The sequence below is a fragment of the Mastigoproctus giganteus genome, chromosome 8 (assembly GCF_048544385.1).
Source record: "Mastigoproctus giganteus isolate SK-2022 chromosome 8, ASM4854438v1, whole genome shotgun sequence".
Lineage (NCBI taxonomy): Eukaryota > Metazoa > Arthropoda > Arachnida > Uropygi > Thelyphonidae > Mastigoproctus > Mastigoproctus giganteus.
The window spans coordinates 37,431,692-37,457,715 of record NC_143582.1 but is presented as its reverse complement, the minus strand read 5'-3'; the positions used below and the strand labels follow the sequence as shown (position 1 = coordinate 37,457,715).

The window sequence follows — 26,024 nt, the reverse complement described above, 5'->3', positions numbered from 1 at the left end:
TGCATAAGCTTGCTTTCTTGCATCATATGCCTCTACTAATGCTAATGAAAATGGACTGATTCTGATTTCCATTATCAGAACAAGTTGAACCTCCCTACAAAAGTTCCTGAGCTGTTGTGGCCACCTATACTAATATTACTGGAAGCTGTATCTATCTTCCTAGAGCTATGCGTACTAAGAAGTCACATTCATCCCTATGAGGGATACCTACCATCAGTTAAGAGGAGTTTTTATATGCTCTGTTCATTCCATGGCAAAGTTAGTTAGTCTTGGCAAGGCCAGCACCACTCACTGGACAAACAAAATGACTGCCTAAGGTACTACCAGTTCTAAGCATACTTAAATAAGTTACCTAATCTAAGTAAAAATATGAAGGAAAACTTAATTTCGAAGACTGTTGATATGTTAAAAAAAACTTGTTTGGGAATAGTGTTTTATTAAAATAACATTTCACTCTCATGACCAACCCAAATGTTTCAGGGTGAGGTGGAAGATCACATCAGAATGTGCAATGTTAGTCTATCCTGAGAGGAGGAGGAGGGAGTATGCTTAGATAATTGTGTGTTTTTTCACATGCTGCCTAATTTAGCAGCCTGTGTGAATATGAATTTAAAAAGTGCAGGCTTCTCCAGATCTAATAACACCTGGTCATCTCAGTCATTGCCTTGTAGTGATAAAAGTAACAAGGATCAAGAACTGGTTATCCTGCCAAGCTGCAAGTTGAAATTGTTTCATTTATGTCATATAATTATCTGATTTGTTTTTTTGTACTATAATGCCTGTTCGGTGCCGAATTAAGGCACAGGGCCCTTGCTTGGGACACCATTCTATAAAGGGATGTCAAATTTTACAAATCATGTTTGGTTTGGGTTTTTTTAGGAGCATTAGCAACTAAGGCTATATTGCGCCAGGATATGCGGTGGTCATTCCCTGACCTTTCCGCATCCTCCGTATTTGGTGGTGACGGGCTCGAACCCCGGTCTAATCAAGAAGCGTGTGCTACGCACTGCTGCTCCTTCCCACCTGGCTACAGAGGCGCCTTACAAATCATGAAAAAATATATATACATTATATATCCTTAGTAAAGGGGCGCCAAAAAATCTTTCTGCCCGGGACGCAAAAATACCCTGGTCCGCCACTGTCCTTGACAAGTTCAACTGAAGTAAATTTGACAAGATGAGTTTCATGGTCTTGACTGTGGCTTGATACATATTTTAAACAAACCAACCACGAAAATTATCACTCATATGATCTCAGACGTAAGTAATTACCAATTTTCATATATCTTTATCGACCTAATCTGAATTGGCAACATCGCATCAACTGGCTGAATAAAGACACCGTCACGCAAAGCTGCGAGATCGTGCCCGTACGCTGCCAATAATAAATAAAATATAAAAAAATAATAAAAACACCGCTATATGTTACATTCTATATTGGTTTATCTAATGCAATAAAGTAATTGCAATGAAGTTGCAAACTTCTGTGACCGTACAGAGTATAAATGGAAATTTATTTATTCTTAGTCGTATTACTGTACTGTATATTTTTTAAATTCTCAGGACGTATGTAGACGGCACTGGCATCGAGCGATGGATGATGGAGGAGAAAGTGCTCGCATCACTTATCATCTGTGATATATTTACAAGTTCCCCCCTTCCCCCAAAACTGGATGCAGATAAAATATTCAAATATATTGCACAATTTTTGTTTTTGTAAATGAGCGCTATCGTGTTAGCGTTTAAGTATTTTATATACTCGTTCATATTTCCTGTATTCGTCAAATGTGAGTGCTGTATTTACTTTTCTAAGATCAGTGGTAAATAAAAAAAAATGTGGTCATTTCTCTTGAAATGTGATTTTTTTTTTAAATTGAGTTTTTTTAAACTATTATATTTATAACGTGAAAGCGAGTAGGATAATGCGCCAAAACAATCGACTTATAAATAAGAAAACCACAGTGGAAATCAGACTGCGAAATAAAAAAAAAAAATGTTTTAGTTACGCCGGATTTCTTTTACCAGATATTCTCAAGAACATTAACAAAAATACAATTGGTACCGTTTTCTAAGATTAGTATGGTACGCATGAAAAACAGAAAAGGCCTATTAAATTGTTCCGAAACTGTATGTTAGTGCTGTTTACTTTGTAAATTGTAGGACCATGGCGAGTTAAGTGTGTCCCGGAGCGGTGGGGGATAAATGCATGGTTTTTCATCCGATAAAAACAGGCAACTGAAACATAGAATACACAAAATGTTAAAAACTCCACATACTGACAACTTATTGCCTGTTGCCGCGGTACATATTCTGAAACCGAACTATATAATTTGGCTCTTCTGTTTACAATGCTATTAACCATATTTTTAAACATCGTAATATTTAAGCTTCAGCAACAATTAACATATTACTACAATATATTGGCTCCTTGCCCTAAAGCACCACAATAAGAGTATGCAAATCCTTCCAGTCTCATAATGCAGCAAATTAAAAATTAATGTTTTTCTTTGTTCACACTCTACCAATTTTAAATTTGTATAAGAAAAGAGAGACTGCCAACTTTATATATATACACATATACACTGCCCTGCAGAAAGTATTTGGACACTATCATGATATCAAAAAAGGAGTTTTAAGGGGCATACTAGTTGTAGCTCAATCTGGCTTTCCAATTCATCCCAGAACTTGTTTTATAAAATTCAGGTCTCGACTCTGGGCAGGTCAGTAAGTTGGATTCTGTTTTCTTCAAACCAGCTTTTTACACTGTTCTCCTGATAGAACGGAGCATTATCATGCTGGCACCCATATCTGTCCAAACTGCCCAAGTGTAAGCACTAGAGAATTGTCTAAAAAATATCCATTAAACAAGTGGTCCGAGTTCAAACCATGCTAAGAAGCCCACACCATGACCCTGTTCCTGCAAATTTCACTTTGGCCATAGTACACTTCCATAGATGATATTCTGCAGCAGGACTTAAAATGGAAAATTTTATGAAATGGAATGTTCATTAATAAAATATCGTACTTTTATAAGTCAGGAGGCGCTTCTGTAGCCAGGTGGGCAGGAGCAGCAGTGCGTAGCACATGCTTCTTGATTAGACCGGGGTTCGAGCCTGTGACCACCAAATACGGAGGATGCAGAAAGGTTAGACAATGACCACCGCATATCCCCGGAGCAATATGGCCTTAGTTGCTAATGCTCCTAAAAACCAAATAACAACAACAAATAACAACATAAGTCAGGTGTGTACATGACAGTACCAATGTATATGAAAAACTAGAACAACATTCTGTTGTGTGCCAATCCATTTTAAGCTCTGTTCTTCAGACATTCTTCACACCTATACTCAACTGTATGATCTGAAAACTGTGCAATGAATCCCATAAGATCTGTTTCCACTCCACTAGTGCATGGTCCAAGAACGATGGGTTAGGCACAAATAAATGTTTACTTCACACCAGCAAATTCCAGATGTGAAATTTGATGGTGTGAAGTAAACAGTAGCTCTACATGAAAATCCATGCCATGCAGCTTTTTACAGACCATAGAGACAAATACTGAAACTCATTAGGACATTTTAAAATCAAATATAATGTTCCAAGGATATTACTCTGTTTCATTTTATGCCTTTCTTCAGGGATTGACGATTCTTATCTGTCAGTTATTTTGGCTTACCCAATTGTTTGTGCACACCTGCATTGCTCTCGTTCTTCCATCTTTTTTACTACATCAGCTAGAGTTGAATTTGTGAGGTTCAAACATATGGCTGTTGCAGTTAACAATAAATTGTAATATGATGATAATTAAGTCTCTTTGATACTCTATAATGCTCACCATGAATCATACTGCTTATATGTATGATTCATAGGTGGAAGTTTATTCCAACAATTGATTATGCTTTGGCTGAATGCAAATTTCCACACATCTAGTCTGCATCTGTGCTTTTTGAATTTCAATTTATATGTCCCCTATGTGTTTCACCTAAGAAAGAATAAATATGCTATCAGCATTTAGTTCATTTAACTCTTTTAAAGCCTTATACACTTCACTTAGGTCATTCTGCGGATGCCTAATTCCATTACAATTTACAGAACCCTGGTGTGTCTTGGTAAAAATATCCTTTTGCACCCCTAACTAATCTTGTTTCTCTTCACTGCACCCTTTCCAGTAGGTCTGTGTTCTTCCTAATATGAGGTTTCCAAACCTGTATATAGTATTTCAAGTGTAGCCTTTTTTTTTTTTTTTTTTTTTTATGAAAACCCCAAACACGAAAGGTATCAAAACCTATAGTACTTAGTACCGTGCATGGGTTGAAGGAGAAGTATGGGTGGAGGGGGTGCTGGACCATTATCTCCTACAATGGGATAATCACCTCTTTATCCCTGTTAACATTCCTGTATATATCATTGACAGAACACTATGAGCTATTCTAGCAGCCTCTTTGAACTGCTCAGAGAATTATTATTATCATTTCTTTATTATTATTACTACTAGCCATATGGTGCAAGGAAGCCTGAGGCTTATGCTGCACCAGCCAAAAAAAAATTCCTGAGTTACCCTGAGAGAGTCAAAAGGGAATCACCAAGAAAGAGAAGAATGATGATATCCAGCTCAGGATCCTGGGTGTGCCAAGCCCATACTCACCAGATGTGAGCCCCTGGGGTTCATGTCAAACTCTAAATCTTTTCCGTAGGCTACTATTTTGGATTTAGAACCACCTAAATGATTTTTATTCTGAGATTACTGAAATACAGTACCTTGCATTAAATATTGAACATCAACTGACATTTTTCAGTCCATCTGCCTAGATTATCTAGAGCACACCCTGATTACTATCATTAACCACAGTGCCCATTGGATCTGTAAAAATTCACCAAAGATACAATTCATCCAAGGTACAGTTCACCAAATATCAATTCATCAATAAATAAATTAGAATAAGTAACACATTAATAATGTTTATTTTAACTCTAGAGCTTGTTATATACAATCCACTGAGAAGACAAAAAAAAATAAATTTTATTGAAAAATATAAATATATGAACATTCTTCACATTGAAAATACTGTATTATCAGTGTAGTATTTTAAAAGGCAAGTCTTTCAATATGGTCCACAGTTTTATGGAATTTTCATTGTTAAGAACTACATAAAATGGAAAAACCAAACCTACATTTTTTATAACTATTTCTGCAAAAGGAATAAAATCATTTAACCCTTCAGTAGTTGCATGACCTTTCGTGACACGTTTAGTTGCATGGATGACTATTTTCCTCAGTTTAAAATTCATTTTTAAGCTTATAGATTTTTTTTGTTCCTTTGTAATTTCATAATAGGTGTTCTTATTGATCTATTCAGAGATATTATAAATGAATTTATATATACTATATATATGAAAAGGATGACCATAAATAATCATCTAATGTTCAGTGTTGATAGATTATTTGTAACGAGCATCGATGATAAATATGGTAAATATCAGTGACGTTAGAAATATGTTAACATGTTAGAAATATTGAATATTATTCAGTATTTCTATCTAGAATTCTATTTCTAGAATATTCAATATGATTATTCTACCAATCAGGAGATTATTATTTATAGAATGTTCATCATAGAATAATCTGATGTTCTATACTAATAGAATATTTATTAGTATTTCATATATGATAAAAATATTGGTTTTTATTATATGTATACTGTTTTGAAGAAATATTTATTTTGAGAAATAATAACATTTTATTACATTAAATTTACAGAATATTGTGCTTCACTCTCAGCACTAAAATCACTTACTCTAATGAAGAACGGACATGATTATGAATAGGATTATATGGCATTTTTAATGTAAAATGTATTTTGATTTTTGAGTTCTTATATATATTTTTCCTTACATAAAATATGATAATTGTACCTGTATTTGGATTTTTGTGTTTTCCTAAATTTAACTGATTGATAATTTTACTTAAACCAAAAATAAAATTATAGATTAGGATGGCCTTGAAAAGCCAAGGAAATAAAAATTGCATCATGCTTGGCTTTTATAGATGGGTCTTGGAAATGCCTCCATCTTTCTATTTGATGTGCATTTTGACCTTGCAGATAGCACGTGGATATAATTACCATCTTCCCCCACACTGGGTGGAAAAAGCATGGGTTTGAATCCTATTGATGAGGCAAGGAGTTTTTATGGATTTTTTGAAGCTTGACCAAGTTAGTTGGTTGTAAGTGAGATTTTCATAGTTTTGTCCCTCCTGGAAACTTAGATTTTATGTTTAGAAAGGCAAAACAACCACAGAATATACACAGTTTTTACAGATATAGTATATTGATCCTGAGCCCTAGTTTCTTTGGCATTTAACACGTGCACACACAGTGCTTTTTGTCTAAATTTTTTCATCTCCAGAATTTGTTTTTTTTTGTTTTTTTTGCTATTTTTATCCCTGAAAAGCTGGTGTGACCCTACTCGTGTCATGTACAAATGTAACACATCCCAGCCTACTAGAATACTCTATAAGTAGTACTATAGTAGGCTATGAACACATTACATGTGTTCATAGCCTACGCATCACATCCTCCTCCTGGCAGATATCCCAGAATTTTGCTGTATATCCTGATTTAAAGTTTGAAAATCTCGTAACCTTAGATGTTTAATTTTTTAACAGCCCTTTATATACTTGAATAAGATATACTACTTAGCAATACAAGTGTGCTGAGTGATTTTGAGATGCTTTAGCACAGTGGTTTTAAACCTTTTTTTTAATAACAGCACCCCTAAGTAATTTATTTTATTTTGCAGCACCCGTACTCAATTTTCTCAAAATATATATATATATATATATATATAATATTAAAAAATATATATGTTATATGATATTTATTACAATAATATAATTATAAAAATGACATTTCATAATACAAATTATATATATATACAGTATATAATTTTATTCTTTATATAGAGGTACTAAGTAAACATCAATTATAGATCACCACAAAATTAAGATAATACCTTCACTATGTCCTTCAACCACCCACACATAATAACTCAACTCCCAGTAGATGGATTTTCATGAACTTTTATATCTGAGTCTTTTAAAATGATTTACCGAGGCATTCCAAATTTCATTAAAATTGGACTAATAGAAATCCAGCTTATTACTACTGTTTTTCATACATATCACATTAAGCTATTCACATACAATATATTTTAGCTGAAGAACCAAATATTGTTTTTTGCTGGAAATGATTGGAATAATGAATTGGCAGTATAGCGGATGCACAGAACTGATATGTTCTCCGTTCACACATTAATGTTTTTTTTATTTTTTTTTATCAGTTTTCTAAATACAAAAATCATGAATTATTATTGTTTTCTTATATTAATCAAATCAGAAATATTAAATACATGTTATATTTAAATTGTTATTAAAATCCAATAAAAGTAACTAAAGTGCATTGTTTAATTTAATTAAATCACAGAATTTGAAATAGATGGATGCATCTATGCCACTACCATTCTGCATGCGAAGATAAACAGCATTGTGCACATACTGGTTTGTTAGTGACAATATGTCACTAACAAACCAGTATGGATGATTTTGTGGAAGTGTAACCTTACAACTACCCAGTGGCACACGCAGAAATTGTTTTATTTTTTTTTTTGAGAGGGAGGAGTTCACGTGTTCCAAATTGGTAGCTTTTTCAAGGGCCAAAACACATGTCAGTACAATTATATACCATATTTAACAGCATATAAGACACATGGGCATATAGGATGCACCCCATTTTAGAAAAGAAGATTAAGGAAAAAAAGTTTTAATGTATTTAGGCATTTAATGTGTACAGTAGAAAAAGCTCATCCTAAACGTGTGATCAGAACAGAAAGAAAAATACTAATACTGTATAATAATACATTTTAAATTATTATTATTATTAATTTACCAATACAGAAATTTAAAAGAGAAATAAAAGAATCATTTTAACCAGTTAGTTGGCCGTCGCAGGAAACTTGGATAATATGCAACCCGACATGCAAGGCCTGTTTTCTAAAGAAATAAAAGAATCTTAGCTACATTAGAAAATATTTTATATGAAGCATGTAGAATTGAAAATGAACAAAAAGACAGTGAGGGAATGGTAAAAAACATTAGTGTTCTGCAAAGGGAAAGTTCAGTCATTTTGAAAACCAAAAAAAAAATGCCTTCAAATCCCAAAATTCTACCTCACTAATGTTGGTATTACTGTCTTCAAATAACACAGTACCATTAAGGGCATTACTAATTCCAGTCTTCTTGAAAGACTTTATAAGTATTTTACCCCTTATATTTCTCCAAGGTTCCTTAACCCATTCACACACCTGTGCAATGGCGGGCTTCTTCATTCTTCCTGTGGGTGTGAGGTCATGATCGGGTTCTCCCATCCATTTGTTCCACTGTTCTCTCATATTTTGCTTAAATGGCTTGTTTATGGACACATCCAAAGGCTGCAATTGGCTTGTTAGTCCACCAGGAATGACAACTACCCGTGTATTCAATACCCTCACCCTCTTTTTAATGACTTCAGTTCTATGGGCTCTGAACTAGTCCCAAATGAGAAGAGATGGTTTCCTTAAGAGACCACCGGGACACCTTGCCCATATTTTTTGGAGCCATAAATTCATTCTGGATTCATCCATCCATCCTTTTGGATGAACATGAACAAATACACCTTCTGGAATTTTTTCCTTAGGTGGAGTTTTTCTTTTAAATATTAAAAATGGTGGTAGTTTTGTGCCATCAGCACAGCAGGCCAAAACTACTGTGTAATGTGTTTTCTTATGCCCGGTGGTTTTTATTGACACCGTTTTAGACCCTTTGATATTCACAGTTTTGTTGGAAGGTGCATCAAAAGTTAATGGGACCTCATCCATATTTCATATTTGGCCAACTTCAAAAGAAGTTCGTTTTCGTGCCTTAATTATAAATTTATGGAATTCCAGTATTTTTTTCTTCATAATCTGCTGGTAATTTTTGTGCAATTGATGTTTTTGTACACATTGATAAACCATGCCTTTGCATGAATCGGTAACACCAACCTTCTGTTCCAGAAAAATTTAGAATTCCTCATCCTTTTGCTAATATCCTGGTCTTATGCATAATCATTTTGGTAGAAACACTTCTTCCTAAATTCCTTTCACCTACTACCCACTTTTTTATATCTTCTTCAAGTTCTGGCCAATGTGGGGCAGGACGATGAAGGTTATGTTTACTTTTTTTTAGCAGCTTGAAATTCTTTTTCTTCCGCCAGATGCGTATCATTTTTTCCATAGGTGGTGGCCCAATAAACCTTTCCGTAGCTCTGTTACCATGTTTTTTAGCGTGATCTGTATGTTTAGTTTATATCCAATAGTGTAACTCAACCTCTTTTCTCCTGCAGCCATTTTCTGAGTGTAAAATACTTTACAATAATATCAAACGCCAAGATTAAACAATATTTTTACAAAACAAGTTTCTGATTAAAAACAACTGGTTTACAATTAACACCGTTCTTTATTTTATTTCAGTCACCAACAATGATTACAATTCATTGTCATGATTATAGTTACTTCACACACAATTGTACACTACCGTACATGGAGACACACTCAACATCATGAAAGCCTGCACAGAACTATCTGGCCAGCTGGTCGTGCCACCTTTTAAAAGATCGGCAAACTATTGAGAAACCTGAAGAAGAATCTTGAAGCTTCCATCGCCTTCTAAGACTTTTCCTGTGTTCCTTGGCTTTCGAAACTTCTTGGAACAGATTCCGAACAACTCTGCAAGCCCAAAAGTATCCTAGGGTGTCCCGTTATCCTTCAGAAATTAAAATATTTTGACCGAACGGTGAAATTCAACCTGGGCACTCGTCCCGATGCTGATGGGGGAGGGCTCACTTCCGCATATAGAACGCAGGGTGATTTTTCAAGACATTTTTCTGGAAAAAAAGTGTCTTATATGTCGTCAAATATGGTAATATAACAAAGTGTTTTTGCGGGGGACTTTATCCTTCCCTCACTCCACCACCCTGGATGTGCCTCTGCAACTGCTGTTTGAGAGTGGAAGTAAAGTGTTGCTGTTGAAGTGACATAGTTATAATTGTGTATGGTTATCAAAATAAAAGAAATTGCGAATTTATTCTTTGAATATTGTAAAAGTAAAAAATAACAGTGATCCAATATTAATAGCATTTACTACCAGGACTCACAAAGGACATGTACGTACTGTGGATTAATTCCAGAAGTGGAAACTTGGTTGTGGTTCTTTGTGACAGTGGATTCTCGTATCCTAAGGAGAAGTTTGAGTTAAAATTATATCTGAGACTGGAGTGATTCTGAAAGTCGTCTTTGATTGGGACTGTAACTAGACCATCTCAAGGTGAATGGAGTAGAGTTCATCCCTCTCTGTGAGTTATTCCGAATTTTTTTAGCGCCTGCATGACATTCAGATCAACCCTTATAGAAACACTTGTAAAAAAATTAAAATTATTATTTAAAGTTACTCTAGCTTGTTCCCATATCTGCATATTTTACTGTATTTTCCAGACCATGGATGTACATTTTTTCCATGGAAAAACGCTTCCTAAAATTTTCCTTTCATCCTATAGGCTGAATGTATACTTCATGCACACAGTACTGTTTTTATCTCTAGAGAAAGTATGGTCGGAATTTGCTGGTGGCCTTCTGAACACGTTAGCTTGTAGTGTGTAACTAGTTGAGATCATATGTCATGGTGGAAACAAAAAGGATGGTTGTGGATTAAACACATAATTAGTTTTAAATCCAGGAGGCATTAGCTAGCTGCAGCCATCACAATTAACCAATCCATTGTCATTCATGCTTGAGGAGTGAACTAAATGAATTGAGGCACCAGATCACGATTTGATGCTAATAGCATGAACAAAGTAACCAACAATTTCAGAGGTGTATGAATGGATGAAAAATTCGTGAAAGTTAGCAAAACACAAGCAAGTCTTTCAAGAAATATGAATCAACAGGGCTTTTATTGACATTGAAGAAGGTAAAGGTGGTGAAGAAAGTAAAAGTTCAGATAATAACATTAGTAATAACAATAGCAGCGATGATGAATTTTTGCCCTTCTGCGACAATAAAAGATTCATTGTACACTGACATTTTGTTTGATAAGCATTTGTGAATATATGTTTTTAATATATGCAATGAAAATTTTCCCCTCTAAAACTAAGACATATATGTGGCTTATTGCCAGGAAAATATGCTATTTTGTCTGTTGAAGTGCGTTCACAAACCGATGCATGTTGTGCGGGCTGAAAAATCCAGACTAAATGTGGGAATAAAGCCTGTTTCTTCCTCCTGAGATCATCTTACTGCACCCTTGATTGAAGAGGAACTTCAGTTTCTCCAGGGACAGCAAGAATTGAACCCAGCCCTCTCCACACAAGCTCTTGTACAGCCGATACATGATAAAGACTGTGAAGTGATACGCTCACTATTGCCAAAATCAGGGTCAGTCCTTAAGGGTGCATTGCACTTCTTCCCCAGATCTAAAAGGACCCTAAATCCAAACATAGGAGAGCCCTCAATCCAGGTAAAGAGTTCCTCCCTACTGTCGTTTTCTCTAATATTAATGCTAGCACCAGGAGCCCCCTGAATTATAATAGGATTGGCCATGACCAAAGTAGTCACACCAAAATTAACAAGCCAACCAGCCATAGTTATGCCACTTGGTTCTAGGACCTTGATAACATTGCATTTACTGTAAACGTTGCTTATTATTTTCATGTTTATTGGCTGCTGATTTCTTGGTTTGGATATTTTGATATGAAAACATCTATGGCGGCACTAAGGTAAAATCGACTGGTAACGAAATTTTCTTATGGTGATGGAAATGACGCAATTGATTGTTAACGATTTTTTTTTTACGGAAATGACGCAATTGACGCCACTTCCCATTAGGTGGCTGTCAGATTATTATTATTATATAATAGGTGCAATGATCCTTGATATTGTACGGACTGAAAATTCCGGAATAATTCACAGAGAACATTCTACTTCCTCCACCTAAGATCGGCTGACTATAAGCTGCAGGCTTCCTTGCACCATATGGCTAATAATAATAACTACAGCCTCGACTGAAGCCCCCTTCTCTCTCCCTCGTTTAAATAATTATTTTCATTATTCTGGGAAGGGGAGCGAGGGGAAAATAATTGTAGCTCATATTGATGGAAATTTTAAAATAGAACTTGACCTATTCTTTTATTTTAGATAGTTTTTAATCAATATATTTATTAGAAATATACAAATGTATATACACTAAATAGTTTAATTAAACTGTAGTTCAATTAGCTTCTTACAAGAAACGTTTTCGCCGAAGACTGTATTGGATATCAGAATAGCACAATGTGTTGAGAGCATCGTACACTTCTAAAAAAATGTAAGAATAGAGTTCTTTGAATGCAGATAATGCATCTATTTATGAACATACTGTACATCGCTTAGCGATAAAGCTGTAAGGCGGTTTCCTGCTATTCCGTGTACTGTACATGATCGTTGAAGTTAAAGATACATTGAAACGACTTCTTTTAAATCGGTGCTTTGTGGCACCTCAAGTTTTAAATTTAATTTATATACGCATATAAATTAGAATTAGAATTCTTTCAACTGTTCTTTAAAATCTGTTTTGTATTTTTTATGCCTAGCGCTTATGTCTTTTACAACATGGAAGTTCAAGCCGTAATGTAATAACTTTAATTAATAGATGCTAAAGTTTAGCATGTATTAAGGTTATCACATTACGGCTTATATGTTTTGGTGAATAGTTAAGAAAATTATATATCCCAGTTGTGCTTGTAATTTAATACAAAGTGGGCAGAATATTTCCATATTTGACGATTTCCTACAGGGCTGCCAATCAAACTCACCAGCACCAGCTGGAATTTCTGCAGCATGAAAATTAATTTTTAAAATTCGACTTATACGGGTCTTCTTAGGTTCAGGTGCGGCCAAACCTTCCAAAAGACTTGAAGCCGAACCTGGTTGTAATTAAGCACAGTATAACAAAAGATGAATCTTCAAAAGCTAGCCATGTACCGATGTACCATTGCACAGTCCTGCTCACGGTCCCAACACAAAATTTGTTTTAAAGAGTAAAATATACGGGACAATTGGGGGGGGGGGGAAATGGTACCATGAGAACTTTGCCATGTTTAGATAATATGTGCTTTAAAATTGTAACTGAAATATTTATAAACAAGAAAACACACTGAGCAAAAAAAATTACTAACCTTTGTTCAGTATCTAATCGGGCCTCTTTTGTTTCGAATAACGGGAACTGTGCGGCGCAGCATGGATTCTGTGAGATATTTTAGTGCGTTTTGGTCTAATTGTAACCATTCTTCCAAAAAATATCGCGCAGCTGCGAGGAAGATAAAAGAAGAGAAATTGGTTGCTAGGTCTCTCCATCCATCATATCCCACATATTCTCAGTAAAAGCCGTAATGCGACAATATTCCCTGGATTAATGTTGGGTCCAGGGAATATTGCGGAAATCTGTGTCATGTTCTCCGGACCATTCTTGCACGATGCGCCGTTACATTATCATCCATAAAGTGGTCATCACCTTCGAGATAATAGTAACATTGCAGAATGTAGTATATCTAATATAAAATTCAGGTGTTCCCTCAATGGCGTTCGACCTTCCACCGGTCTCAGTCTACGCCAACAAACCATTCCCCATACCACGATACCACCTCCAAATGCTTGGTTTGTCTTAACAAGGTTCTGACCTCACTCTCTGCCTACCATCAGTGAAAACAAAAGTACAGTATCGTGATTCGTCTGACCATATAACTTTCTTCCACTACCTAATCACGACATTCTCGGCACTACTTCAAGCGGATTTTTTCTGTTTTTCTCCGAAATAAGTGACTTCCGAATAGGCAGGCAACTGCCAATTTCTTCAATTTCCTGCCCATTGTGAACGGGTTGAATAGGGCAGTTCTGGACTTGGTTGAATTCAGATGTTATTTGCTGCACACTTGATATCTTGTTTTTCTATACAGTCCGTCTTAGAGTACGGCGGCTTCACTCTTGAAGTATTGTTTTTCTGCCACATTTACGCCTTTGAGATGTGGAAGAACTGCTTGCTCTCCAGTCATTAAAAATCTTTGAGATGGATGCTTTTGAAAAACCAGCTGTGCTGTCTTTCATTTCTTGAATCGTGACTCCTGCTAAATGTGGGTCCGGAATAAGACCTTTTTCAAAGTCTTGAGAGATCACATTGTTGTTGTTGTTATTTGGTTTTTAGGAGCATTAGCAACTAAGGCCATATTGCTCCGGGATATGCGGTGGTCATTCCCTGACCTTTCCGCATCCTCCGTATTTGGTGGTGACGGGCTCGAACCCCGGTCTAATCAAGAAGCGTGTGCTACGCACTGCTGCTCCTTCCCACCTGGCTACGGAGGCGCCGAGAGATCACATGTTTTCCCCATCCTGGGTTCAGATTTCTGCAGAACAGCCTGTGAAATCTTTGTACTCGATGAGGCAACACCTCATCCCTGCACGCCACAGTTTTCTTTCCATCTCTTTGCATTTATTTGCACTTCTTTTGGTTGACTGTCTTAATACAGAGGTTCGTTTGTATTTTTAATTACAGTATATATATATATATATATTTTTTTTTTTTTTTTTTTTTTTTTTTTTTGGCCAGTGTGGGTAGTTTAATATATTTGAAAAATAAAATAATATTATAATAATATGTCAGGAAACAAAAGACTTTATTTAATCATCTTTTATTGAAAATTTTCCTGCCGTTATCATATTTTGATAATAAAAATGACGGAGTTGCATTTCAATCACCCATTTCAATTAATAAGATGTGTTTAAAGCTGTATTCCGGAGGAAAAAATTTATTAAAAAAAATAATAATTTTTAGTGCGAGTAAAATAGTAGATGTAAATTACAAAATTGTACTTTTTTCTTTTTTTTTTTTTTCCCGCATACAATTAATATATTTTCACCAATTTATGAAAATAGAATGGCAAACAAAAAGCCAGATAATTTTTAAATTTCCGAGGTCTGCTCTAAAAATACAAACTTCGGAGAAAATGAAGACCAGTGGTTATAGCAAGATCTCTTAAATCATGGCTCTTCTAAAATTAAATTTTTAAGCAAAGAAAACAGATTAAATAATAAGTTTTCGTCAATTTAAAATTCCATAAATAATAATTTTACACACAGTTATACTTCCTCCTAACTGGTGTACTTTTTAAAAGTATCCATTCAATAAATATGAATTTATTAAAGGATACAGCCCATTTTTGTAGGCATTCAAGGGTCGTTTTATATATTTCAAACATTTCGCCTTTAAATGATATTAAATAATAATTTCTTTGCCCTGAATTTGTGATTGTTAAAATTATGCAAACATTTAAGGGAAAAAAATTTTATGCAATTTAAGCATTTCTATCGTCTGATGCAGTTTTTGAAGCATTCAGTTTATAGTAATTGCTTATTTAAATATTCTGCATAGCACACTACACTATGATTAACGTGGAAGTACGCTTCGTTTAATTTCAATAACTTGTAGGTTACATCTTCTAAAGAACAAAATTGGAATGTTCGACAAACTAGTAACTAAAATAATATTGTATCCTTGAGCAAGATCAGTGGAGACTGCAAGGCAGGTTGTCCCACCGTGCAACACAGATTGCCCTCTTGGAATTCTGTCTTTTAACCTACAAGAGGGTGCTTTGCAGGATTGCACTCAACATCTGGACCACTAAAATCATTTATAGGAGAAGCAGAAGCGAACCCCAGGGTCTATTAGCGCCCTGTGCGAGATTTTTTGGTGCGCCCTCTCCGACTTGAAATTTACAACAAATCAGTGAATTTTCGAGGTATTTTGCGCCCCCTAAATTTTGGCGCCCTGTTCGGGGGAAATGGTCGCTCGTGCCTTAAGCCGACTCTGGGAGAAGAGAAGGAAGGGAACTATATGCCTAGCTGCCATCTTATTTTCTTAAAATCGGCTCTCTGTGAACTTATGCGCGTAAGTGGTTTTTCAAGCAACAAATGCGAATGCCTTTTATAAAGTCGTATTTGGTGATCCAGTTTGAGATTATTATTAGCCATATGGTGCAAAGAAGCTGACGCTTGTGCTGCACCAGTCAAAAAAAAAAAAAAAAAAAAAATTCCCAAGTTACCCTGAGAGAAAGAAGTAGAAATGAATCACTAAGAAAGAGAAGAATGATGATATCCAGCTCAGGACCCTGGGTTTGTCAAGCCCATATTCACCAGATGTGAGTCCCTTGGGTTATATGATGTTGAAATGATTAGTTATAAACTCTGTTTCACCCCCAGAGCATGATCTGTTTATGCTCTGGGGGTGACTTATGTGGTCACCCCCAGAGCATAAACAGATCATTTAGAAAACCTGTGGGTGAAACATTACATTTAAAATTTCGGAAAAACTGGACATTTATTCGTCCTTAAAAAAAAAAAAAAAAAAAAATTACGGGACACGTAGGCAATACAGTGAAAACCAGGACGTCTGGCAAACCATCAGAAATATAAGAGGTTTGTGATTACCCGATTGAGCCCATGGTAGCATACCTTTTGCTTTCACAATTTAGAAAGTATGGAGTACAATATGATAGTTGAGGTAAACAAAACCGGAACTTCGGATAGTGATAGTAGATGTAAACAAAATTTTGAAATAGCTTATAGATTTTTCTCAAATGTAATCTGAGAACTTGATACTGGTATGGCTAATTATAACTTTTCACCAATTTCTGAAAATATTCTGAACCGGAATGGCAAACAAAAAGCCAGATAATTTTTCAATTTTCAGTCTGCTCTAGAAACGGATGGATTATTTTCTCTTCTATAGAAAACCGATTTTTGTTTGAAAAATTAATGATTCCAAAAGGTTAGAGTTTTTAGTGATACTGAGTAGTATTGCTTAGATATAATTAAATATAATTACGAAATAGTTATTTCATATTTATAAGAACAAATAATTAATGTGTTGTTCTAAGATAATTTCTTTTTATAATCTTATTTGTATATCTGCTATTTCAGCAATCTAATTGTCATGATCCTCCATTTTTCTGCTTTTCCTTTTTTTTTGTTGCATGTTCTTTTATTCGACGGAAATGAGTTTCGGGAAATATTCAGGTAACTGACCATGTGCAACGAAGCGATAGTATCATTTCTATTTCTTTCCTTGTGACAAAAAGATCAAAATTAAAAAGTAGATTAAAAAGTAAGGAAAAGAGAGGACGAAAGCCAGTTGGAAATTCTTGAACGCTGAATCATAACTGTTGCTATCTCTTTCCCTACAGTGACATCACCGTAACATCGGTCAGGGAGAGGGAGGAGGAGCCATGCTTCTCACGGTCTGTTACGCCTTGCTAACACTGGTGCAACATCGACAGCGAGTGCGTTTGTTACGAATCCTCCGAGAACACGTGCAGCTCGGCAGCGTTGTCTTTCATTGGCACGAGGCTCCGAGCAATGTTTCGGCTTCTGCCGATCTTTTCCCAACCTATTCCTCCAGGTTTGTTGATCCCGAAGACATCGAGGATGTAAAATCGCTTGTCGAGAAAGGCAGGAAGAGGGCTACCAGTACCATTCCAAAGGTAAAAGAGTTTAGTTTTTTTTCCTTTCTTTCCTTTTAATTATTTAGTTATTTTAGAAGTATGTTTTCAATTAATGATTTTCTAGAATTATTGGATCATATTGCTTGCTATACGGGGAAGTACATATCGTTCTCCTATCATCTGAAAGCGAACCAGGGCAGATTCCCCATAACTGTATTTTTTATTTAGAAATCTAATTACTGTTTAATTTCTTATACGTGTTTTTTAATTCATTTATTTATGTTATTTTATATATTTGTCAAAAATTTGTCAGGAAAAGCATTTGGAAGAAGGGTTAACGCCTGATGAGTAGTTAAATTCGGGAGACTGTTTATATATATTATGACAAAGGAATATGTTGACTAAAAACCACATAATGAATATATTTAATTTTATTGAATCTTTTTGAATGTTTACAATAGTTGCTACTACAGTCTAAGGAAACTGTAGCGGGAGAGGTGACCTGTCTTGAACGTTTCCGTTAATATGCATATTTGTATATACAGTATGGAACAAAATAACGAGCCCGCATTAGCTGAAGATAAAAAAGATAAAAATCTGTGATTTTTTTTGTACCTTCCTAAATATAAATAAATTTTTCCTTAGTGTGGGTTCTGAAGTTATTTTTACGGTTTTCTATGAGTTGCTGCACGCGAGAATTTTTCTCTGGTGTCGCGCGAAAGTAGTTCAGTACCAGTTGCAACTCGTTGTGAAGGCAAAGTTTTTTTTTCCTCCAGGAGTAATGACTATTGCATTAACACCACTAAGCTTGGAATTTATGTGTTTGTGCGTAATTAAAAGTTTTACTTGCTTTGAGACAATCTATAGTTATTTAATAAAAGGAAGATTAACCTTTCGGAAATGTCATTTATTTGAAAATAGCGCATTACCATTGCAACTCGTTGAGAATGCACAGCTTCACATTAGGAGCATTTCACAACATACAAAATTGAAATTAATTTTTTTTTAAAGTGGGAAATGGAAGTTAATACTAGTCTCTATATATATATTTTTTTTTTAAATTTTATACACACATATATACAAAAATATGTGTGCATGCACACTTTTGAAATTTTGTGCTTTTGATTGTTTTTTAAACTGAAAAATGGAAGGGACTGACAGTTTCATCCATTTTTATTATCATTATTATTATTAGCCAAATGGTGCAAGGAAGCCTGAGGCTTATGCTGCACCAGCCAAAAAAAAAAAAAAAAAATTCTGTTCCCCTGAGAGAGAGAGAGAAGGGAATCACCAAGAAAGAGAAGAATGATGATATCCGGCTAAGGGCCCTGGGTGTGCCAAGCCCATACTCACCAGATGTGAGCCCCTTTTAATTGTTTCCTATGATGTATTTTTTTTTAATTTTTAGACAAAATTTTTTTTGTTTGTTTTTTGAAAATAGAAGGCATGAAAACTTACACATTAAGCCTGAAACCCCAGGGGCTCACATCTGGTGAGTATGGGCTTGGCACACCCAGGGTCCTGAGCTGGATATCATCATTCTTCTCTTCCTTAGTGATTCCCTTTTATTTCTCTCTCTCTCTTTCTCTCTGGGTAGTTCAGAAATTTTTTTCTTGGCTGGTGCAGCATAAGCCTCAGGCTTCCTTGCACCATATGACTAATAATAATAATATACTTTCATCAGTATCATTAATAAATACAGAAAAAAATAATGGGCGCAGCACTGAACCCTGTGGGATTCCACTGATAACATTAGTTCACAAAGGGTAGCATTCATTGATAACCACTCTGTCTTCTCTCATTCAACCATCCCTTTATCCATAGCAGTAACTTGGCCTGAATGCCACACTACTCCAGTTTGTACAACAGTCTTTTATGTACAACAGTATCAAAAGCTTTCCTGAAATTTAAGTATATGATATCAAAATAATTTTTTGCATCCAGTTCCTTTGTTACTGCTTCATAGTATCCAATCAAATTGGTCAGACAAGATCTCTACTTAACGAACCCATGCCATGACTGAGGTATAACCAGTGTTATAGTTGTAAAATTAGCAGAAGATATACTCTGTGAATGTTGCGAAAAGCAGAGAGTATACTGTGCATATCAAGCTTATTAATTGAATTCGCTTCAGTTGCATGGAATAAAACAAGCGATTTTTTAACATAATGTTCTGTATTTTGGTAATCAAATTCTAATAAATTTATTTTTTAATTTTCAGTAAATATTTTAATAATATTCGTGTTTTCAAGTCTTTCAAACCCAGAACATATATGCTATTCAACTAAAAAATCCAGAGGATATACGGCTTATACCCACATATACCCTCCACTACAGCCATGGGTATAACTGCACTCCTGTCTAAATGGTCCTGCATTATTTTCCTTAGAAGAAAAGTTAAGCTAAAAGGTCTGTAATTATTCATGTTACCCTTTGATCTCCCTTTGTGAATTGGGGATACATTGACACATTTCCAGTCCACAGGCACTTCCCCTGAATCCAAAGATGCTCTCATAATTATGGCTAAGGATTTACTTACTTCCTTGGCTGTCTCTCTTAATATAATTGGAGATATCCTATCCACCTCAGGTGCCTTTTTTATGTTTAACTTCATCAATTTCTTTCCTCTCTGTTATTACAAAATCATTTAGCTTCCTATTAGAGTTTAACTTTATGAACATTTATATAAGTAAAGTAGTCTTTGTTTTTTTTTTTTTTTTTTTTTGTATTCTTTGCCAAAGATTTCTCATAATCTACCTTGGCTTGCCTAACCTCCTTTGTAAATAGTTTTATTTTATATCTTTCATAGGCTTCTGTATCACCTAATAGTTTATTTGCATCCCACACATTTTTCTTTTCTGCCACTTGTCTCCTTAGTTCATCTGACATCTATTTAGGGCTAGGCCTTGAACAGTATTTCTTAGTTTGTATGAAATGCCTAGTAGCTTCTATGATTATTTCTCTGAATGCTTTATGTTAAAATTTTGAATTATATACAGTTGGTGTATTCCATTGCAGTTATTATGAGTCAGAACTTTTCCAATCCCAGAGGCCTATTTGAAAAAGTACTGTTGCTTTTTTTGAATGGATTCTTAAAGAGGATTTAAAATTGTTTTGAATGGATTCTTAAAGATAGCAAAAATTATGATTTTTTTTTAAATGTGCTACATTTAAAAAAAAATCCAGATTGTAAACTGCCAGAAAATAATATGTATTTACAGAAAACTTTAGTTTCTATATATAAATATTATTTCTTAAGCTAATACTGTTATGCTTCATACCATACATATGGTGGGTGTTCATTTGGTAAGCAAGATCAAGAAACAGGAAATATATTGTGCAAAAAGATAGCTGGAATAGCACCAGGGTATATCTGCCAGGGACAAAAGTTCATGATGTTGTAGGGCAGATATCATTGTTTATTATCACCTTTTGTATCTGTAAAAGAGATATCTTTTAAGGGCACAAAACGTAATATCGTTGTACACGTTGACACTAATGACATTAAGAGTAGGAGATCTGTGGATTTAACAAGTACAGGACAATGTTGGAAAAAATCGCGAATTACGATTAAATTTGAAAGCATCTGCAATTCTACCCAAACATAATAGGAAGGAGAACATAACAAGAGCCTTGTCAATCAATCAATCCGGCCCTGGAGAGATTGTGTAAACCTCATTTGGTAGAATTTTTGTCAGAATGGTCTGAGCTTATTAACAGTAGAGCCTGCTTGTACACAGATAGGATACACTTAAATAAAAAGGGTGCAAGAAATATTTGCTGATGCTATCGACTTGGTGGGTCTTGGGGGGAATACAAAGACTAACAAATTAACAAAGCTGCAGGCAAAGATTAAAGTGATTCTTGCATTGTTTCTATTGGAACAAGCAGCAGCATGGAAACAAGGTACCAGGGATTTCAAGGCCTGCTGTGGGTCATCATGGAACAAGGAAATACATGGGCAGTTTAGGGTAACTAAAAGTAAGGAAAGGTGCATGATTACTTCCATGTACACCAATGCAAGGAGCATAGTAAATAAATTTCATGAATTTGAAGTGCTGATGTAGACATTGTAGGAATACCAAAGATGTGGTGTCACTCAGATATAGGATATGCAGAATTTCAATGTGGGGAGTGCAATGTGTACGCATGATCCTATCCTGTCAGAAAGAAGAGACAGGATAGGAGGGGCGGGGTTATGTGGTTATGCTCTTAGTTAAGAAGCATATAAAATCTAAGGCAGTGTCTCCAGTTAACATGGGTTTTCCGAACGTTGAGTCAGTTTGGTGTGACAAGCACTAGGATAACAAAATTGACAGTAGAAATGTGTTTTTGGCCTAATGACTGTGATCAGTACAAAGAACAACTATACAAAGAAATAGATTGGGCCAGTAAATCAGAATGTCTTATAAGGGGGATTTTAACTTCAGATATTGAGAAACTTGTATGTTGGTCACTCACACATTAGCAAGGCTTTTGTGGATTTTTTGGATGACTGTTTTCTACAGCAGCAGCATGTTAGAGCAGCAATAAGAGAGAGCAATACTCTTGATTTGATTATCAGGAATGATTCTTCATGCATTAAGAATCTGCAAATAAAATAACTACTAGATTGCAGTGATTACAATACTGATGTGGTATGTATGATAAAATTTTGTCGTAAAAATAACATAAACTGACAACTATAGAGTTAAAAGTGATAAAATTAAAATATGCAAAATATTACATTAAAGTGATAAAGCAAATACTGAGACTAATGCTGAAGGTGATATGCAAGTAGACAGGTTGATGAATGCCGAATAAGAAAATGAGTAGTCAAAAAAAAAGACTACTCATTTTCCTATTCAGCATTCATCAACCTGTCTACTTGTATATCATCTTCAGCATTAGTTTTATCATTTTTAATTTGTAATATTTCATATATTTTAATTTTATCTATAATTTTATCACTTTTAAATCTACAGTTGTCAGTGTATTTTATTTTTACAACAAAATTTTATCCTGTCTTATTTTATTATTATTCTATTTTAATTTATGTTAATAAAATTTCAGTCATATATGGTTGATGTATTCCATTGCAGTTATTTTGATTCAAAGGTGACAGTACTCTGTTTTAGTGCTATTGCTTATTCAGTAAACTTTTTGACTTAGCATAAAATTCCCTTGGAAATTACAGCTATGCAGCAGGTCATATAGGATTTGCATGAGCTGGTGATCAGATGAACTCACTTTAGAACGGCTGAAAGTAAAGAGAGATAGAAAATACCCAGTGTGAGTAGAGCTGAAAAATGTATGCTTGATTAATCTCTTGACAAAGAGTGCTTAGTGATGCACACAACCAAGGTTTTTTCTGCCATTAACTAGTCATACAGTTTTTCATTGGAATAACTAGAAGAGTGAAAAACAACAGGTGCCTCAAGGTCACTCATTTGGCTCCCTTGTTTATGTTAATGATTGCTAAAATGTAATCTTCAGGAAACACCAGTGTATTATGACTGTCCAAGTGTGTGTTTGCAAGCTGATTTTCATTTATGCCGAGTGAAAAAACTAGAATAGCTCATGAGGGGAAACTTCCACTCCCTTTATGTGAGTCTAACTAACTATTCTCGATTGAAGAATCCTATCTGCCTCTGATGAGATTTGAACCCAGACCACCCCAAATGAATGACAAGTGGCGAGGCCACTATACTGACAAGTTGAATTGTTACCTTTTTAAAATCTGTGACCAGAAGATATTTGGGTGCATGTGTTGGGGTAGTGAAAGCAACCCCTAAATTTTTAAAATAAAAATATACATTTTAGATTGCTTTGCAACTAAAAAAATGTAATCGTTAAATGTTATTTATTGAGAAAAGGACTTTTGTTTTTACTTGTATAGATTTATAATTTCAGTTTCAAACCCTGTCAACACCTTTGTTTAAAGTATGGTGTTGATATTAATTTCAGTTGTTTTGCAAGTTATAAATATTCCAAAAAAGTATATAATAATATACAATAATATCATATTTACTTCAGAATGGAATGGAGCTTTTATTTTTTCTCTACTTTTTATGACCTATAAATATAATGACAACAAAGCCTGTAACCAAAACATAGCGTGCTTAAACACAGAGTGGTAGCAGCCCTATTGTCAGAGAGCAGAATGATGGATGTACAATGGGTGAATTTATAGAATGCTTCAGGTAGAGGTATTAGGATAGTATCCTTATTCATTCATATGCTCACCCTGAATAGTGCTGATGTATCCCTTCAGGTGAACTTCATGTATTATGATTGCTGGCAGAGGTATGTTTGTGCACTCTAACTAATTACAAACAATATAAACACTGTAATTCACATAATGCCAACTGAGCATGTTTTCATCAGGAGTAAATTAAAAATAAAACTGAAAATATGGCATTGGCATTTAGAGAAAATTGGTGGGAAAAGACATGTAGGAAAATGCAGTTCTACATCCCAAATTCCAAAAAAAAATCAAAAAACAGCTTGTTTATCAGATGTGACATGAGAGATTAGGTTAATATGTATTTCATAAGCTTGTCTGTCAAATGCCAGTGCTACACTGCAATTTCCATAATTAAATTTGTTTATTATTGATACCTCTTTCAATAGGATTAGAGAGAGTGGTGATGTTTACTTGTGAGGTTGCTTATTGCTTCAGTGCTTCAGTTTCCTGTTTTTAGTTTTTCAGCCTCGTATATTTTTCCCCTCCTTTTCTCTCTCTCTCTTTCAGCTTTCACATATTTCATATCTGTCAACTAGGTAGAACTGTAACCACTTTATCAGCCCAATATTAAACATAGAAATATAAATACTTTTTCAAGAAAAACCTGTAACATTGAGTTTTTTTAAATAGTGGCCATTAACAAAAATGCAAGTTTCAGTAAAACTCGGTATTGATTTCAGTTTTCCCTAACATTTATTTTTCTTTAGCAAAAAGTAAGCCTCTTTCGGTGGACTTCATTTGCTGATGTGAATGGTGCAGAACATCAACAATGTGATGAAAATTTAATAACTGTTTTAGTAGAAGCTTCTTATCCTGATTTTAATAAACCAACTTATGTACAACCTTCACAAAATTATGTCCAGGTAAAAAATTTGTTGGCTTTTTTTTTTATTTTAATTAATTAAAAAAAATCTTTTAAATATGCAAGGAATACAGAGCATGAAGTTTAAGGAGTTCTAAATATAGTATAAAAAATAAATTTCTTCTTGGATGGATGAAAATTTTATATTTTAATAAAACAAAATGGTGCCATATCCTGCTTTGTAATTAAGAAATTATAACAGCAAATAATGAGAAATAATGCACCAACTTTATAAGATGGTACATTATTTCTAATGTGAGAATTGAAAGGCATTGTTATTATCATGCAGGCATACTGGATGAAGAAAGAAATCACTTTGTTGTGTGTGGTAACAATGGATTTATAAAAATTTTGATATCAGTCTACACATTAGCACTTTGGAATATAGATTTAAATTTTAAAAACCATACATTTGTGTATCAGTGTTAATGCACTTCATCAACACAGTAAGCAAAATGTAAGTTAGTTTTAATTATTTTTTTTGTCATTGTTATTGTTTTACCATAAATGAAGATCCAATTTGGATAAAAATATTTAAATAGTATGGTCTTTTAAATTTAAATCTATATTCCAAAGAGCTATTGGTTATATATAAAAATTTAAATAAATCCATTGTTACTACATGCAGTGAAGTAATTTCTTAGTTTTCTTTCTGCACATGTGGTGTGTTATGGTATGATTTCCTGTTTACTAAATTTTTTTAAATAATTAGTGTACTATATTTTTATTTCTGCCAACAAGTGATACGGCAGTTATGTTAATAGGTGGAAAATCACTGTGTGCCCAAGGCTTGGAATTGCAAAGATGTTTTTGGGTTGATTGTTCAAAGTTCCTTAGAAGATTTTACACTGATGGGAAATGCATTCCTGAGCAATCACTTACGAATGAATGAAGGCATGGAAATTCAAAAATTAATGAGTGAGTATGTACTCAAAGCATTTCCACTGCTGTTTTTCATTTTGTTTCATTCTAAATATGTATATTTATAGTTTTTTTGTGTATGTTCTGCTTTTTAAATACATTTTACAATATGAAAGCACTTGGCTGTCGTATTTTTGCACTGTTTTTCTTTTGTCTTCTCTTTATATACAATGGCAGGTCAATAAGTAATGCACTATAAGCTGTAACATCTTTATTAACTGAAATATTGTAATACTTCCAATACATAAGATACAGTCTTTCAACTTTGTGAAAATATCACTCAATGTGATAACCACCTTACTTGCTGCATTCTTTCCAGGCCAATGCACTTTGGTAAAAATCAGAAGCTAATGTCAGAAGCTGATGTCAGAAATGAGTTCCAATGTCACTCATAAGCACCTTACCATGCAGGTACTTCAGTC

The 26,024-nt window shown here is 34.4% G+C and overlaps 1 protein-coding gene across 2 annotated transcripts in view; it reads left to right on the top strand.

Annotated features, from left to right (window-relative positions):
* Window positions 1-1,607: 1,607 nt before the first annotated feature.
* The window catches only part of Hcs (holocarboxylase synthetase-like protein), a 102,713-nt gene continuing 78,296 nt past the window's right edge, over window positions 1,608-26,024 (top strand). For both annotated transcript variants that reach the window (XM_090379864.1, XM_090379863.1), the window contains exons 1-4: window positions 1,608-1,786; window positions 17,336-17,632; window positions 24,527-24,682; window positions 25,446-25,599. In XM_090379864.1, coding sequence (XP_090235990.1) covers window positions 17,378-17,632; window positions 24,527-24,682; window positions 25,446-25,599 — 565 coding nt within the window. In that variant the 5' untranslated portion in view covers window positions 1,608-1,786; window positions 17,336-17,377. The remainder of the gene's footprint in view (window positions 1,787-17,335; window positions 17,633-24,526; window positions 24,683-25,445; window positions 25,600-26,024) is intronic.